General features: G+C 37.5%; 3 protein-coding genes and 1 long non-coding RNA gene across 4 annotated transcripts in view; all 4 read right to left on the bottom strand.

The window, feature by feature from the left end:
- The window catches only part of LOC107519591, a 169994-nt gene that overhangs the window by 119321 nt on the left and 35238 nt on the right, over nucleotides 1-15435 (bottom strand). The gene's annotated exons all lie outside the window — the stretch shown is intronic.
- On the bottom strand, nucleotides 759-4167 carry LOC118601675 (keratin-associated protein 6-2-like). The gene has a single exon (XM_036219460.1). The coding sequence runs from the start codon at nucleotides 1193-1195 to the stop codon at nucleotides 899-901; it is 297 nt and encodes a 98-aa protein (XP_036075353.1). The 5' UTR covers nucleotides 1196-4167; the 3' UTR covers nucleotides 759-898.
- LOC118601677 (keratin-associated protein 21-1-like) lies at nucleotides 4199-4902 on the bottom strand. The gene has a single exon (XM_036219462.1). It carries the CDS (start codon nucleotides 4900-4902, stop codon nucleotides 4624-4626), a length of 279 nt encoding a protein of 92 aa, XP_036075355.1. The 3' UTR covers nucleotides 4199-4623.
- LOC118601676 (keratin-associated protein 21-1-like) lies at nucleotides 5095-10424 on the bottom strand. The gene has a single exon (XM_036219461.1). It carries the CDS (start codon nucleotides 8634-8636, stop codon nucleotides 8358-8360), a length of 279 nt encoding a protein of 92 aa, XP_036075354.1. The 5' UTR covers nucleotides 8637-10424; the 3' UTR covers nucleotides 5095-8357.

The following is a 15435-nucleotide window of genomic DNA, read 5'->3' as shown; positions in this document are numbered from 1 at the left end:
AATTATTTTTTACAATTTTTAAACTTTGCCTAATAAAATATAAAGTCTGAGTAGCAAACTTGTTTGTACCTTTTTCACTAAGTGTTAGTGAATGGGATATGGCCCTTTCAGACATACCTGATATATGTCATAAAGAGGCAAATCACTTTCTCTATCTTCATGGCATAGACAAACATATTTGCACTTTCATCTAATGCAGACTATACAATAGACTACTTTTCTTCCAATCTGCTCTTCTTTACTGCTTCCTTTCTCATGCTCACCATCTGTGTTTGCTTCTAATTTCTGTTACTCTTGAGAATATCTCTTCCATTCTATTACTCCTTTAAACACTCAGGCCACATTTCCTCTGCCAGGGACTTCTGTACATACTTCTTAGGTAGGTATCATTTCTCATTTTGTTTCTCTTCTAGATATAGTATGATTCCAAAGCAGAGTTCTAAAGTAGTGCAATTTATGGTTGTGTAGGTGAGTGCCTGAGCGGGTGAGACAAGGAAAATAGGTGAAAAAGACATTATTTTTGATGCTAGTATAAGAATAAATGCTTGCATTATATCAAAGAAAAACACAAGGTAGCATACTGTTAGCCCAATTTTCCAGAGAGGCCACAGTGCTTCAAAATGAAGGATTTCACAACCAAGTACACACAGATTTGTTAGAAACGAAAAAAAACATTTTTATTGAGAATGGTGATTTGCCCAGCTCTAAGATGTCAGTATCATCAACGGTCATAATAACAACAGGAGATTAACACTGAAAAATAGTCAGATGATACCACAGAGCCTACGGGCACAAAGATGCCATTCTAAGAAATGGGTCATTGGAGGTACAGATGCTTGAATCTGCATTATCTTTAGAGGTGCCACTTCAGAAGCAGACAAGGCTTGGACGTGATGTTCTAGCAGCAAGAAGAGTAGCATCTTCTGTAGCACAATGGCCGGTAGCCCCAGTAGCCACAGCCAGAGCCAGAGCCACAGCCGGTTCCGTAGCCACAGCCGTAGCCGGTTCCATAGCCACAGCCATAGCCGGTTCCATAGCCACAGCCATAGCCGGTTCCATAGCCACAGCCGTATCCAGTTCCATAACCACAGCCATATCTGGAGCCATAACCACAGCCATTGTAGGGGCCAAATCCACAGCCATAGCCGTATCCACAGCCATAGCCACAGGAGTTGCCGTAGTAGCTGCCACACATGGTGTCAAGAGAAGAGAACTCAGGTGGATTGCGAGAGGATGTGCAGAAGTGTCTGTGTCTTCCGCTTGCCTTGGACCTTTATATAGTGTCAGTAATTGGCAGAGCATACCATTCCTCTCCTGACTTAGCCAACAAACATTTAAACAACTACACATTATGTGCCAGTCACTGCTGACAATCAATAATGCTTTGCTTAAAATGAGCTCATTATATGGGCACTCTGGTTTTATTTAAAGAGCATCATTTTAATTTGCTCTGCCAAAGAATTTTCTCAATAGGCTCATGTGCCCCAAAGTAAAACTAACACCCAATTTAAACCCTCTTATTTTTAAATAAATACCTTATATAATAAGGTATTGTGGGATTGTAGGAAAATGCTGCCTTCTTTTCTCTCTACTCTTTCCTATGATGTCCGCCTCTGCCCATAAGGAGAAAAATAACTCCCATCTCCTTTCTTGAATCATTGCAACTTTTTCTCAGGCTTCTAGTACCTGGATTCTTACTGCCAGGTACCTACTAGCATCTTGTGATAGAAATCAGATATGCTGCTCATTCTACAGCGTACAGAACCCCTTCGAAAACAAAAGAAACATATGTTCCAAATTTCATATTGCTGAACCTAGAAATCCTGATTTATAGCTATGCATCTATAAAAAGCTTTTTTATCTGTAGCTGTCTAAATTGAAACATACCTTTCTTCTTACTATAACCTAACATCTGACTTTTTTACACCAAACATGCACTCAAAAAATAATGGGATTTCTTATTTGATGGTTTGAAAGAAAGATTTTTTTCTCATTTTTCTTAATATTTCTTAAATCACCATTTTCAGAAATTAGTAGAACCAAAACTTAAATTATTTTTTACTAATACAATGTGAGATCAAAGGTGGATGGGTATATAAACAGCAGAAGATCATTCCTTGTAGTGGATACTCAAATTTAAACAACAAAGTAAAGAGTGGTGATCCAGTACTATACTGAATGCCTTCTACAGGCATTTCACATAGATTTTACATGCTGCTGATTTCATTTTCTGAGAACTTTTTTCCATCAGTTGTGAAATTTTCATCTATTTTTTTTGTGATATTGGTCATTGGCCTAATCTGATCATTCTGCTATATTTCAACTCTAACAATTAGCATTAAAAAAAATATCTTCATTACAAATTTTGTCCTTCAGGTTCTTTCTCCTGCTGTCATCCTTGAACTCAAAACCGTAAATTCCACTTCACAAATCGCTAAATAGACGTTACTCTCAGTACCATTCCCAATACCACTTTCGGGCCATAATGCCTCTAGATTATTAAAAAATTCTTCTATTTACATCACATCATCTCTAATGACTTTCTATTCAGACTTCTGAATACTGATCCATAATAGCAGAAACAATCTCTACTATGTACAACTCCGCAAAACAAGCTCTGAGTGTAATGCCTGACACATAATTTGCACTCAATATTTTCCAATAAAAAATAGATGGGTTAAGTCAGTCAGATGTCCAAACATTTGTCTCACTTTTAAGCCATAAGGTATTTGCACATATTGTCGCCATTTTCTCATTTTCCTCAAGCTGAAAGAATCAAAATCTTTGACTGAGAGTCACACCATTTCTGATGTTAAAGATACGTTAACTGCTAGATTGTCAAGGCCCATTACTGAATACATAATTATTTTACGCATGCCTAATAAGTGATACTCCTCTTTTTGACTATATCAATTATCTTATAATACCTAATAAATAATATTTGTCCTATTTTCAGAATGTCTACCATAACATGGACCTTAACGAAACAATAAGTTAGATTTTCAGAGCTGTAATTATTACAATTCCTTCCCCTGTTTGTAAGTCTAGCCTCAGAGTTACCCAGAGCACATCAGCCCTAACATCTGGCCTGACACACATGCCAGCTGCAAAGCTGTCTCACTGGGAGAGAACTCCTCGTTCTTTATCACTTGGACCGATTACAACCTGGACATCAAGAGCCTCACTCCAGGGCTGACGTGGATAGCAGGGCTGTCTTCCTCGGAGTTAGCCATTTTGTGGGGTCTCCTAGCTCCAGGGACCTCAGGGTCACGCTTTGTGCAGTGACCCTTGTCATGGTGGGGACACAGAGATACATTGGCCACTGCTGCTTAAATCCGAGTCTAAAAAAGACATTTCTGCCATTGAATCTAAATGCTAGAGTTCTGTCTGGAAGATCAAGTGGTAAAGGACACTCACGTCACAACCCAACGAAGGTGCTCTCTCAACCCAGAAAGTCAACAGGACGTTTCAATCCCATTTCTATATGTGTTCCTTAAGGCATAGGGCTTTTTTCTTTTATAGTTAAAAACTGTGGTACCACCTGATGGTACCAAATACTTCATAGATGTTTCTTCCTCTTTTACAAGTGCTACTATCCTTCCTAATATTACTTTGCAACTGTCATCACCTCATTTGTCACGACTGCATATATCCCTAGTACTTCAAACCTCTCTCCAGTCCACTGAGCTGTTTTATTCCCCAGAGCAATTATCTGTCTGAATTTCTCTTAATTATTTTTTACTATTTTTAACTTTGCCTAATAAAATATAAAGTCTGAGTAGCAAACTTGTTTGTACCTTTTTCACTAAGTGTTCGTGTATGGGATATGGCCCTTTCAGATATACCTGATATATGTCATAAAGAGGCAAATCACTTTCTCTATCTTCATGGCATAGACAAACATATTTGCACTTTCATCTAATGCAGACCATACAATAGACTACTTTTCTTCCAATTTGCTCTTCTTTACTGCTTTCTTTCTCATGCTCACCATCTGTGTCTGCTTCTAATTTCTGTTACTCTTGAGAATATCTCTTCCATTCTATTACTCCTTTAAACACTCAGGCCACATTTCCTCTGCCAGGGACTTCTGTACATACTTCTTAGGTAGGTATCATTTCTCATTTTGTTTCTCTTCTAGATATAGTATGATTCCAAAGCAGAGTTCTAAAGTAGTGCAACTTATGGTTGTGTAGGTGAGTGCCTGAGCAAGTGAGACGAGAAAAACAGGTGAAAAAGACATTATTTTTGATGCTGGTATAAGAATAAATGCTTGCATTATATCAAAGAAAAACACAAGGTAGCATACTGTTAGCCCAATTTTCCAGAGAGGCCATAGTGCTTCAAAATGAAGGATTTCACAACCAAGTACACACAGATTTGTTAGAAACAAAAAACATTTTTATTGAGAATAGTGATTTGCCCAGCTCTAAGATGTCAGTATCATCAACGGTCATAATAACAACAAGAGATTAACACTGAAAAATAGTCAGATGATACCACAGAGCCTACGGGCACAAAGATGCCATTCTAAGAAATGGGTCGTTGGAGGTACAGATGCTTGAATCAGCATTATCTTTAGAGGTGCCACTTCAGAAGCAGACAAGGCTTAGACGTGATGTTCTAGCAGCAAGAAGAGTAGCATCTTCTGTAGCACAATGGCCGGTAGCCCCAGTAGCCACAGCCAGAGCCATAGCCACAGCCGGTTCCGTAGCCACAGCCGTAGCCGGTTCCATAGCCACAGCCGTAGCCGGTTCCATAGCCACAGCCGTAGCCGGTTCCATAGCCACAGCCATATCCAGTTCCATAACCACAGCCATATCTGGAGCCATAACCACAGCCATTATAGGGGCCAAATCCACAGCCATAGCCACAGGAGTTGCCGTAGTAGCTGCCACACATGGTGTCAAGAGAAGAGAACTCAGGTGGATTGCGAGAGGGTGTGCAGAAGTGTCTGTGTCTTCCGCTTGCCTTGGACCTTTATATAGTGTCAGTAATTGGCAGAGCATACCATTCCTCTCCTGACTTAGCCAACAAACATTTAAACAACTGCACATTATGTGCCCGTCACTGCTGACAATCAATAATGCTTTGCTTAAAATGAGCTCATTATATGGGCACTCTGGTTTTATTTAAAGAGCATCATTTTAATTTGCTCTGCCAAAGAATTTTCTCAATAGGCTCATGTGCCCCAAAGTAAAACTAACACCCAATTTAAAACTTCTTGTTTCTAAATAATGGGGGATTGTAGGAAAATGCTGCCTTCTTTTCTCTCTACTCTTTCCTATGATGTCCGCCTCTGCCAATAAGGAGAAAAATAACTCCCATCTCCTTTCTTGAATCATTGCAACTTTTTCTCAGGCGTCTAGTACCTGGATAGTTACTGCCAGGTACCTACTAGCATCTTGTGATAGAAACCAGAAATGCTGCTCATTCTACAGGGCACAGAGCAGCCCCCCAAAACAAAAAAACATATGGCCCCAATGTCATAGTGCTGAGACCTAGAAATCTTGGTTTGAGCTATACATCTATAAATAAGCTTTTTTATCTGTAAATGTCTAAATTGAAACATACCTTTCTTCTTACTCTATACCAAACATCTGAACGTTTCATCGCTCAAAAAATAATGGGAGTTTTATTTGATGATTTGGGCGAAAGATTTTTTTATCTCTCTTATCTGGTTTTTCTTAAATCACTATTTCAGAAACAGGTAGATTCAATATTTAAATTATTTTTTACCCTAACAACTATGAAATCAAAGTTGGAGGGGTGTATAAACTCCGGAAGATCATTCTTTGTAGTGGATACTCAAATTTAAATAACAAAGGAAAGAGTGGTGATCCAGTACTTTATTGAATGCCATCTACGGGCATTTTACATAGATTTTTGCATGCTGCCAATTTCATTTTCGAAGAACTTTTATCATTAGACATTTTGTCTTCAGTTGTGAAATCTTCATCTATTTTTTTGCGATATTGGTCATTGGCCTAATCTGATCATTCCGCTATATTTCAACTCTAACATTTAGCATTAAAAAAAATATCTTCATTACAATTTTTGTCCTTCAGGTTCTTTCTCCTGCTGTCATCCTTGAACTCAAAACCGTAAATTCCACTTCACAAATCCCTATTTAGATGGTACTTTTAAGTACCATTCCCAACACCACTTTCGGGCCACAATGCCTCTAGATTATTAAAAAATTCTTCTATTTATATCACATCATTTCTAATGCCTTTCTATTCCGACTTCTGAATACTGATCCATAATAGCAGAAACGATCTCTACTATGTGCAACCCTGCAAAACCAACTGTGAGTATAGTGCCTGACACATAATTTGCACTCAATATTTTCCAATAAAAAATAGATAGGTTAAGTCAATCAGATGTCCAAACATTTGTCTCACTTTTAAGCCATAAGGTATTTGCACATATTGTCACCATTTTCTCATTTTCCTCAAGCTGAAAGAATCAAAATCTTTGACTGAGAGTCACACCATTTCTGATGTTAAAGATACATTAACTGTTAGATTGTGAAGGCCCATTACTGAATACATAATTATCTTATGCATGCCTAATAAGTGATACTCCTCTTTTTTACTATATCAATTATCTTATAATACCTAATAAATACTATTTGTCCTATTTTCAGAATGCCTACCATAACATGGACCTTTACGAAACAATAAGTTAGATTTTCAGAGCTGTAATTACTACAAATTCCTTACTCTGTTTGTAAGTCTAGCCTCAGAGTTACCCAGAGCACATCAGCCCTAACATCTGACCTGACACACATGCCAGCTGCAAAGCAGTCTCGCTGAGGAAGAACTCCTCGTTCCTCATCACTTGGACCGATTACAACCTGGGCATCAAGAGCCTCACTCCAGGGCTGACGTGGATAGCAGGGCTGTCTTCCTCGGAGTTAGCCATTTTGTGGGGTCTCCTAGCTCCAGGGACCTCAGCGTCACGCTTTGTGCAGTGACCTCTGTCACGGAGGGGACACAGTGATACATTGGCCACTGCAGGTTGAACCTGAGTCTGAAAAAGACATTTCTGTCATTGAATCTAAATGTTAGAGTTCTGTCTGGAAGGTCAGGTGGTAAAGGACACTCACGTCACAAACCAAGGAAGTAATAGGTTCTCCCAACCCAGAAAGTCAACAGGACATTTTAATCCCATTTCTATATGTGTTCCATTCAGGCACAGGGCCTTTATGGATCACACCCAATACTCCATGAATTTCTCTTCCTCTTTTACACCCAATACTTCACACCCAATACTTGATCACACCCAATACTTATGAATTTCCCTAATACACGTGCTACTATTCTAATCTTACTGTGCAATTGTCATCATCTCATTTGTTACGACTGCAAACATCTCTAATACTTCGACCCTCTCTCCATTCCACTGAGTTGTTTTAATCCCTCCCGTGCAATTATCTATCTCAATTCCTCTTAATTATTTTTTACTGTTTTTTAACTGTGCCTAATAAAATATAAAGTCTGAGTAGCAAACTTGTTTGTCAGTTTTCTGCTTTGTCTTTAGTGTATGGGTTATGGCTCTTTCAAACATATGTGATATATCTGTCAATTAAGTGACAACTCAGTTTTCTCAACATTCATATATACAGACAAATATGTTTGCACTTCCATCTTATGCTGATGATATGATAGACTATTTTTCTTCCAATCTGTTTTCTTTAATGCTTTCCTACTCATGCTTACCACCTGTGTCTGCTTCTAATTTCTCAGTAACCATGGAGTCTGTCTCTTCCATTCTATTACTCCTTTAAACACTCAGTCCACATCATCTTTCCCTGGAACTGTTGTACATACCTAAGTAGGTATCATTTCTCATTTTGTTTCTCTTCTAGATATAGTATGATTCCAAAGCAGAGTTCTAAAGTAGTGCAATTTATGGTTGTGTAGGTGAGTGCCTGAGCAAGTGAGACGAGAAAAACAGGTGAAAAAGACATTATTTTTGATGCTGGTATAAGAATAAATGCTTGCATTATATCAAAGAAAAACACAAGGTAGCATACTGTTAGCCCAATTTTCCAGAGAGGTCACAGTGCTTCAAAATGAAGGATTTCACAACCAAGTACACACAGATTTGTTAGAAACAAAAAAAACATTTTTATTGAGAATGGTGATTTGCCCAGCTCTAAGATGTCAGTATCATCAACGGTCATAATAACAACAAGAGATTAACACTGAAAAATAGTCAGATGATACCACAGAGCCTACGGGCACAAAGATGCCATTCTAAGAAATGGGTCGTTGGAGGTACAGATGCTTGAATCTGCATTATCTTTAGAGGTGCCATTTCAGAAGCAGATGAGGCTTGGACGTGATGTTCTAGCAGCAAGAAGAGTAGCATCTTCTGTAGCACAATGGCCGGTAGCCCCAGTAGCCACAGCCAGAGCCATAGCCACAGCCGTAGCCGGTTCCATAGCCACAGCCGTAGCCGGTTCCATAGCCACAGCCGTAGCCGGTTCCATAGCCACAGCCGTAGCCGGTTCCATAGCCACAGCCGTATCCAGTTCCATAACCACAGCCATTATAGGGGCCAAATCCACAGCCATAGCCGTATCCACAGCCATAGCCACAGGAGTTGCCGTAGTAGCTGCCACACATGGTGTCAAGAGAAGAGAACTCAGGTGGATTGCGAGAGGGTGTGCAGAAGTGTCTGTGTCTTCTGCTTGCCTTGGACCTTTATATAGTGTCAGTAATTGGCAGAGCATACCATTCCTCTCCTGACTTAGCCAACAAACATTTAAACAACTACATATTATGTGCCAGTCACTGTTGACAATCAATAATGCTTTGCTTAAAATGAGCTCATTATACGGGCACTCTGGTTTTATTTAAAGAACATTATTTTAATTTGCTCTGCCAAAGAATTTTCTCAATAGACTTATGTAAAACTGACATTCAATTTAAAACCTCTTATTTCTAAATAAATACCTTATATAACAAGGTTTTGGGAAATTGTAAGAAAATCCTGCCTTCTTTTCTCTCTACTCGTTTCTATAATGTCTACCTCTGCCCATTAGTAATAAAATAACTCTCATCTCCTCTCTTGAATCATTGCAACTTTTTTTCAGACTTCTTCCACTTGCCCTGCAATTTGTATACTTCCAACTCCACTAAAATGCCACAAAACAGATCAGCATCTAATAATTCACATCCAACAACATCCATTGGGACTCTGACTACTTATAAGTGTGGAGACAGTATTCTTATGTAAGTGCTTCATCTTATATTTCTTCCTTCCATGCAGTAGGCTAAGTACAATACTAGATACATAGAGCAGCTTTCTTTTTTTTTTTTTTTCATTTTTTGTCGTTTTCTAAGTCTTGTCATTGAAGAAGCTTGTACTGCCTAACAAGTATTTTTTGGATATTGAAGAAAAACCCTTATTTAGACCAGTATCTAAATTTTTTTTTCACTGCAGGTCTAATCAACATTTTGTATTATGAGGTACAGGTGCATTCGTAAAATCAAAACCATTTTTTTCTTTTTTTATTACTACTATTTTTTGCCTATTTAATGCAGAAGCCAAAGGAGAGGGGATGACTTTAAGACACTTACCACAAAAAGCCCACCCTCAACTCTCAACACTTGCATGCCATAAAGTAGCACAAAGATCAATTTTGTCCTCTATTTATATATACATTTTATCCTATTTATTCAAAGTTCTCAAAATTACCCATTTATCAGAAGTTCTCAATCTTCCATAAAAATGATCCCTGTGATCTTGAAATATAATGTCCCCCTTCTTCCAAATAATCATTTCTATCACACTTATCTTTTCAACATATAAAAGAGTAAAACGAATATCATTTTCTCTGCCATTAACATTTTTCTTGCCACGCTTAATTCTCAGCTAAAACTCCTATTTCTATATCAAAACTCAGATCAGCAAGCACTTCCTATAGAATATTTTTTCTGTTGCCATCCATATTGAACGATCTTGCTCTTTGCTTGTATATGCAGATTGATGTCATAGCACTTGCCGAGCTTTGTTAAAACTCTGTCTTGCTCAGTAATTAACACATGATATTCGTGAGGAAATGCTCCACCTCCCACACTCGAACTTCCAGGCAGAGCTGGTGTTAGATCACATTTTACATGAGAAAAACGCAGGGATCAGTCTGGGTTAAAGAACAGACCCAGCTGAAGCCACTGCTGAGGCATAACGGCGCCAAGACGTTTTCACACCACACTAATTGAAGGCCGAAACGTGGCCAAAATTCAGAAAACTGTGTTTGTTTCTCTTTGGCCTTCAAATTACCACCACAGTCCGAAAAAGTCTGATATGTATAACTTCTTTCTTTATTGTCTCTAAATAAATGAATATTTTTAATTTTATTTTTACGGCCCCATCTGAAAAATGGTAATCTTCAAGGAGATACCTATAAATTAGTGCTTATACCTAATATCTCTCATATATATATATTTATATACACATATATGTATATATGTACATATGCACACAATATATGTATGTATAAATACACATAATATATGTATATATGTGTACAAACACATATATAAATGTGTATACATATATATACACATATATGTGTATATAATGTATATACATGAAAAATATATATACTGAAATTGAGGCAATATATAATATTTATCTTGTACTATTAGTATATATTATCATATATTACCTCAGTAGAAAAATTCCATTATATATATAATCCCTGTATATAATATACATAATGGAGTTTTGCGACTGAGGTAACATGATAATATATACTAAGAACTATATTACCCTCTGTTGCCTCAATTGCAAAATTCCAAGTGCAATGCAACACAGTCCAGTGAACACATTCTTCTGATGTGCTAAAAGTGACTTGGATAAGCAAAGTATCCACGAAAAAAGGTATATTTTTCATTAAACTTTAACTTTGCATTCTTATCACTAAATGATTACGAATTTTGTGCACATCTATTATATAATAAAGATGAGAGCTCAACATCACTTATCAGAATTCCTTAGATTTTTATGACTGATTTTCCTTACAATGATCCAGGTGGTTTAGACTAATACGAAAGGATCATAAAGACATTTGCTTCAAGCTCTTGATATTTTAGAAAAAGCATAGAATTGAGTAGACGGTGAAGTATTGTCCAGAACTGAGCAGCATGACTTGCTCTGCCTTTTTCCTCTGACCATGGTTTTTCCATGGGGTACAGCATTGCCAATAACATTCTTTATGCGATAAGGTGTTTGTTGGAATTAACTAAATATATTTACATCACCATCTTGCAAGAATTTCCACCTAAACTCTATGACTTCCACTTAAAAGAATATTTATAAACTCTAAAGATGACTGGTTCTTGAAACAAACTTAGAAAGGAAGACTATGCACCCTTCCTATGGGATGTGGAAGGGTATAGAGAAAAATGCCAGGATCTCCAGTGCCCTGTTCTCTGTAATCAACACCCTCCCCTAGGTTTCTAGTGTCCCAGAAAGACCGTAGCCCTAAAATCTAATCCCGGAGTTCTAATCCAAAGATCAATGAAAAAGTCTTCTATCTTTATTGCATTATTTCTAATATCTTTCCATTCAGATCTCTGGATACTGAAAACAATCGCTATTTTGTGCATCTCTGAATCACCAGCTTCATGTATAGCACCTGGCAGATCATTTGGATTCAATCAGTATTTCTCCAATAAAAAATGGATGATTAAGTCAAACACAAATTCAAATGTTGGTGTGCCACTTGTAATCTATAAGATTTTAGTTCTAGCCTTTAGAGCCAGACTTCTCTTGCTCAGGCCCACTCTCACATCTGGAAGTGTACTTTCCCTTCTAATAAAACTTTTCTTTTTTACTGAAAAAAAAAAAAAAGGAAAGAGAAAAAAGATTTTAGATATATTCTTAAATTCTCTGAATACCAATTTCTTTTTTTTTAAAATTGAGTTTAAGCATTTTACATAATCGTTTTTCATGTTTTCATGTTTCATTATTCAGTACTTTTGGTGCAGAAATTATACTCAATAGATGTTATTCCTTTCATCTCATTTTTTTGACACGATGGTTTTACATTCTTATCTAATAATTGTTTTTCAAATACCATACTTTTGTACTGAAATGCTGATTTCATCTGAAATTAATGTAATAACTTTGTAGCTTAAAGAAGGTTATTCTATGGTATATATATATATATATATATATATATATATATATATGCTCTAATTAAAAACTTTTTTGTGATGAAGAAGTAAAATCCTTTGGAAAATAAATTACTCTCCTACTGGCCTTTTTGATCCCTGGCTGAGCCATTTTGTATACTAATTTGTTACTGAAAATACAAGGTCAACATTTTGCCACTAGACATGGTACCGTGCATGTTTTCAAGTTCAGCACTTAGAGGAAGACTTTATGCTTTATGTATAAATCACATCATCTGGAAACATGATGTACATATCACGTAAAGAGTCAATATGAATTTTTTTGAAATTCCAGAAGAGTCAAAAGATCGGTCCCTAGTAGAAATATATTTTATTTTTAGGACTATGTCTGTTTTAATAGCTTGATTAAGTATCATCATATAATAAGAGATTTTAATCAAGATCAAAGACTTATTAATCAGTAAATTCTCAGTATCCACATGAAATATGTTCTAGAGTTTCTTATTAGAATACACATAAATAAATTTCCCTCTTATGGTATAGTATTTTTTCTGGCTTTTAATTCTCCCCAAATCTTCTAATCTAAACTCTTGTTAAACAATGAAAACATTCCCTCTAACCAGTCCATCTATGCTGTATTTGTAAAGTGTTTTACACGGATTATCTCTATTTACTCTCACAATTTTGTGAAACGACTAGAGCGGGTTGACAAACAAGCGTTTGGAGAAAGAAGCTGAAGTTCAGAGTGATTAAGTCACTACCCTAAAGTCACATGGAAGATGAGTGTCAGAGCCAAGCCCTCTTGGTCTTTTGCTGATGGACTCATTGGCACATGCTCCTCTTGGCCTGGCTGCCTACTATTCATTGATGAGGTATGTGCTACTCTCCAGATACAATCATGAGAGTAGGGAAAGCCTGGGGATGCTTCTCCAGATCTGGTTAGTGATCCCAGCAGTGTCATAAGTTACTGTCCTGATCTCCCACTCAACTGGCCAATTCCTATTCATGCCTCAGGACTCAATGCAAATGACCCCCTTCTTGAAACTTCTTCTGCCTCTCACACCATTAAATGACCCCTCTGTCTTTCACAACTCCTATAACATATTGCTATAAAAACAATTACCTCAATCTATTACTCCTACACAAGATTGTGAATTCACTGAGAACTGGGCCCATTTGGATAAATTGTTGATAGATGACAGATAGATAGATGATGGATAAATAAATGGATAGATAGATAGTAGATAGATAGACAGATTGCCTTCTTATAATACCTACCATAACACAGGCTTTTTCTCTCTTTCCTTTAGCCTCTAAACTGGGTAACAACTTTCTACACTACCCAGTATGCAGAAGATTTTATTTGAAGAAAGAATGATTGAAATTCACACCGGCCATGATATTTTTCCTATTTTTCTACCATACTTTGCAGTATGAAAAGCTGACTCCTCCCTTTATCCAAACTTTCTATTCTTTCTATAAATACAGGAGGCAGCAAGTGAGGGAGGAAGAGAGGGAGGAAGCGAGGGAGGAAAAGAGAGAGGGAAGGAGGGAAGGTGGGAGAATATCTCCCTTTACTCTCTTATCTCTGAGTACCAAATGGTCAGGCTCAACACTTACAAGTCATCCTTGATGAACCGTTCACAGAATTTCAAGGCCAGGAATTTCACTAGGTCACCACTTACCCTGGAGTTCTCACTGTGGTCTTGCCTGCCCTGCTGTGGTTGGGCAGGTCCCATCACATGAATCCCCAAAGAATAGCCAATTTGACGACTCTCACAGCTGTTATTATCAGAAAGATGTCTTACATTTAGAAGTTATTAAACTATAACTACTATCTTTTCATTCCAATTGTGATCTCTGTGACATCATAAGAAAATAAAAGCCTCTTGCCACATCAGACTAAATATGTTCTGATAACCCAGGTCACTGTTTTCCTCACAAGTATGGCGATTATACAGATACATTTCCACTCAGTTTGAGAAAACACTTGCAATTTGATCTCCTCTTTTCCACTGACATCAAAGTCCATCTACGGTAAAAACAGTTCAAAGGAATAAAAATAGTCAGTGGCTACTTCTTGGAATAAATTTCCTGCATTCACTTCATGAGCAAAGGATGCCTCGGTAGTGATTTTCTAATAGCAAGAGAAATAGCATCTCCTGCACCGAAATGCATTATAGCCCTGGCAAGCACAGCCATAACCAGAGCTGGACCCAAGTGGCCACAGCCATAGCCAGATCCACAGTCATCCCCCAGCTCCTGGGAGTGCTTGCATCCAGACAGCTATGGCCAGAGCTTTATTCACATCCTCAAGACGAATCACTACAGAAGTAGAACTCATGGAGGTGAAAGTGTCAACTAGTCGTAAGGTGGGGAAGGGGGCGCCTGCAAGTCTGACTGTGACCCACACTATCAGACTATCAGACCTCTACATGCAGCCAGGGGTGGGTGGGAAACATAGAATTTGCCTGCTCAGTCACATAGCAATTTGTTTCAAGTTAGCTCAGTTTACTAGGCACTCTAGTTTTATTAGGGAGTCTTTTTAATTTGCTGTCATCCAGGGTTTCTCTCTAGTCAATCATGAGCCTGGAATAAAATTGACTTCTTTTTCATCACCCCTAATCTAATAAAAATATAACTCTCATGTAACTTATAGCCTTACATAGACCAAAATATATGTTTTATCCTCTAATTAAATTTAGTGATTTTGAAATAGTGAGTGTGTGCATGTATGCTGTGTACGTGCGTGTATATGTTTAACCTTGTTTGGCAAGACTATTATTATCGTTAGTCTTATTTTACACAAAACAATACGGTAGTCACCTTTTTCTGCAGGGAATACGTTCCAAGATCCCCAGTGGATGCCTAAAACCACAGGTAGTACCAAAACCTATATATACTCCTTTTTTTCTATACGTACATACCTTTTCACTTAAAGGAATCACTTTATGGCTTCTTTGTAGCACATTCAAATTGTCAGCACCATTACTCTTATACTTTGGAACCATTTTAAGTAAAACAAGGGTGACTCGAACACAAGCACTGTGATACCAGAACATTTCATTTGATAATCGAGACAGTAACAGGTGATTTAACAGTTGAGACACATATACAGTGCGCATACAAGGGACAAAGTGATGATTCGTGTCCTGGGTGGGATAGAGCAGGATGGCGCGTGATTTTTATCATGCTATTCAGAACTGTGTACAATTTAAAACTTATGAATTGTTTCTTTCTGGACTTTTTCATTAAACATTTTTTGGACCGCAGTTGACCA

The sequence above is a fragment of the Rousettus aegyptiacus genome, unplaced genomic scaffold (genome assembly GCF_014176215.1).
Source record: "Rousettus aegyptiacus isolate mRouAeg1 unplaced genomic scaffold, mRouAeg1.p scaffold_m13_p_4, whole genome shotgun sequence".
NCBI classification, from domain to species: domain Eukaryota; kingdom Metazoa; phylum Chordata; class Mammalia; order Chiroptera; family Pteropodidae; genus Rousettus; species Rousettus aegyptiacus.
Note: the sequence above shows the minus strand (reverse complement) of the source record. Positions and strands in the feature narration are given on the sequence as shown.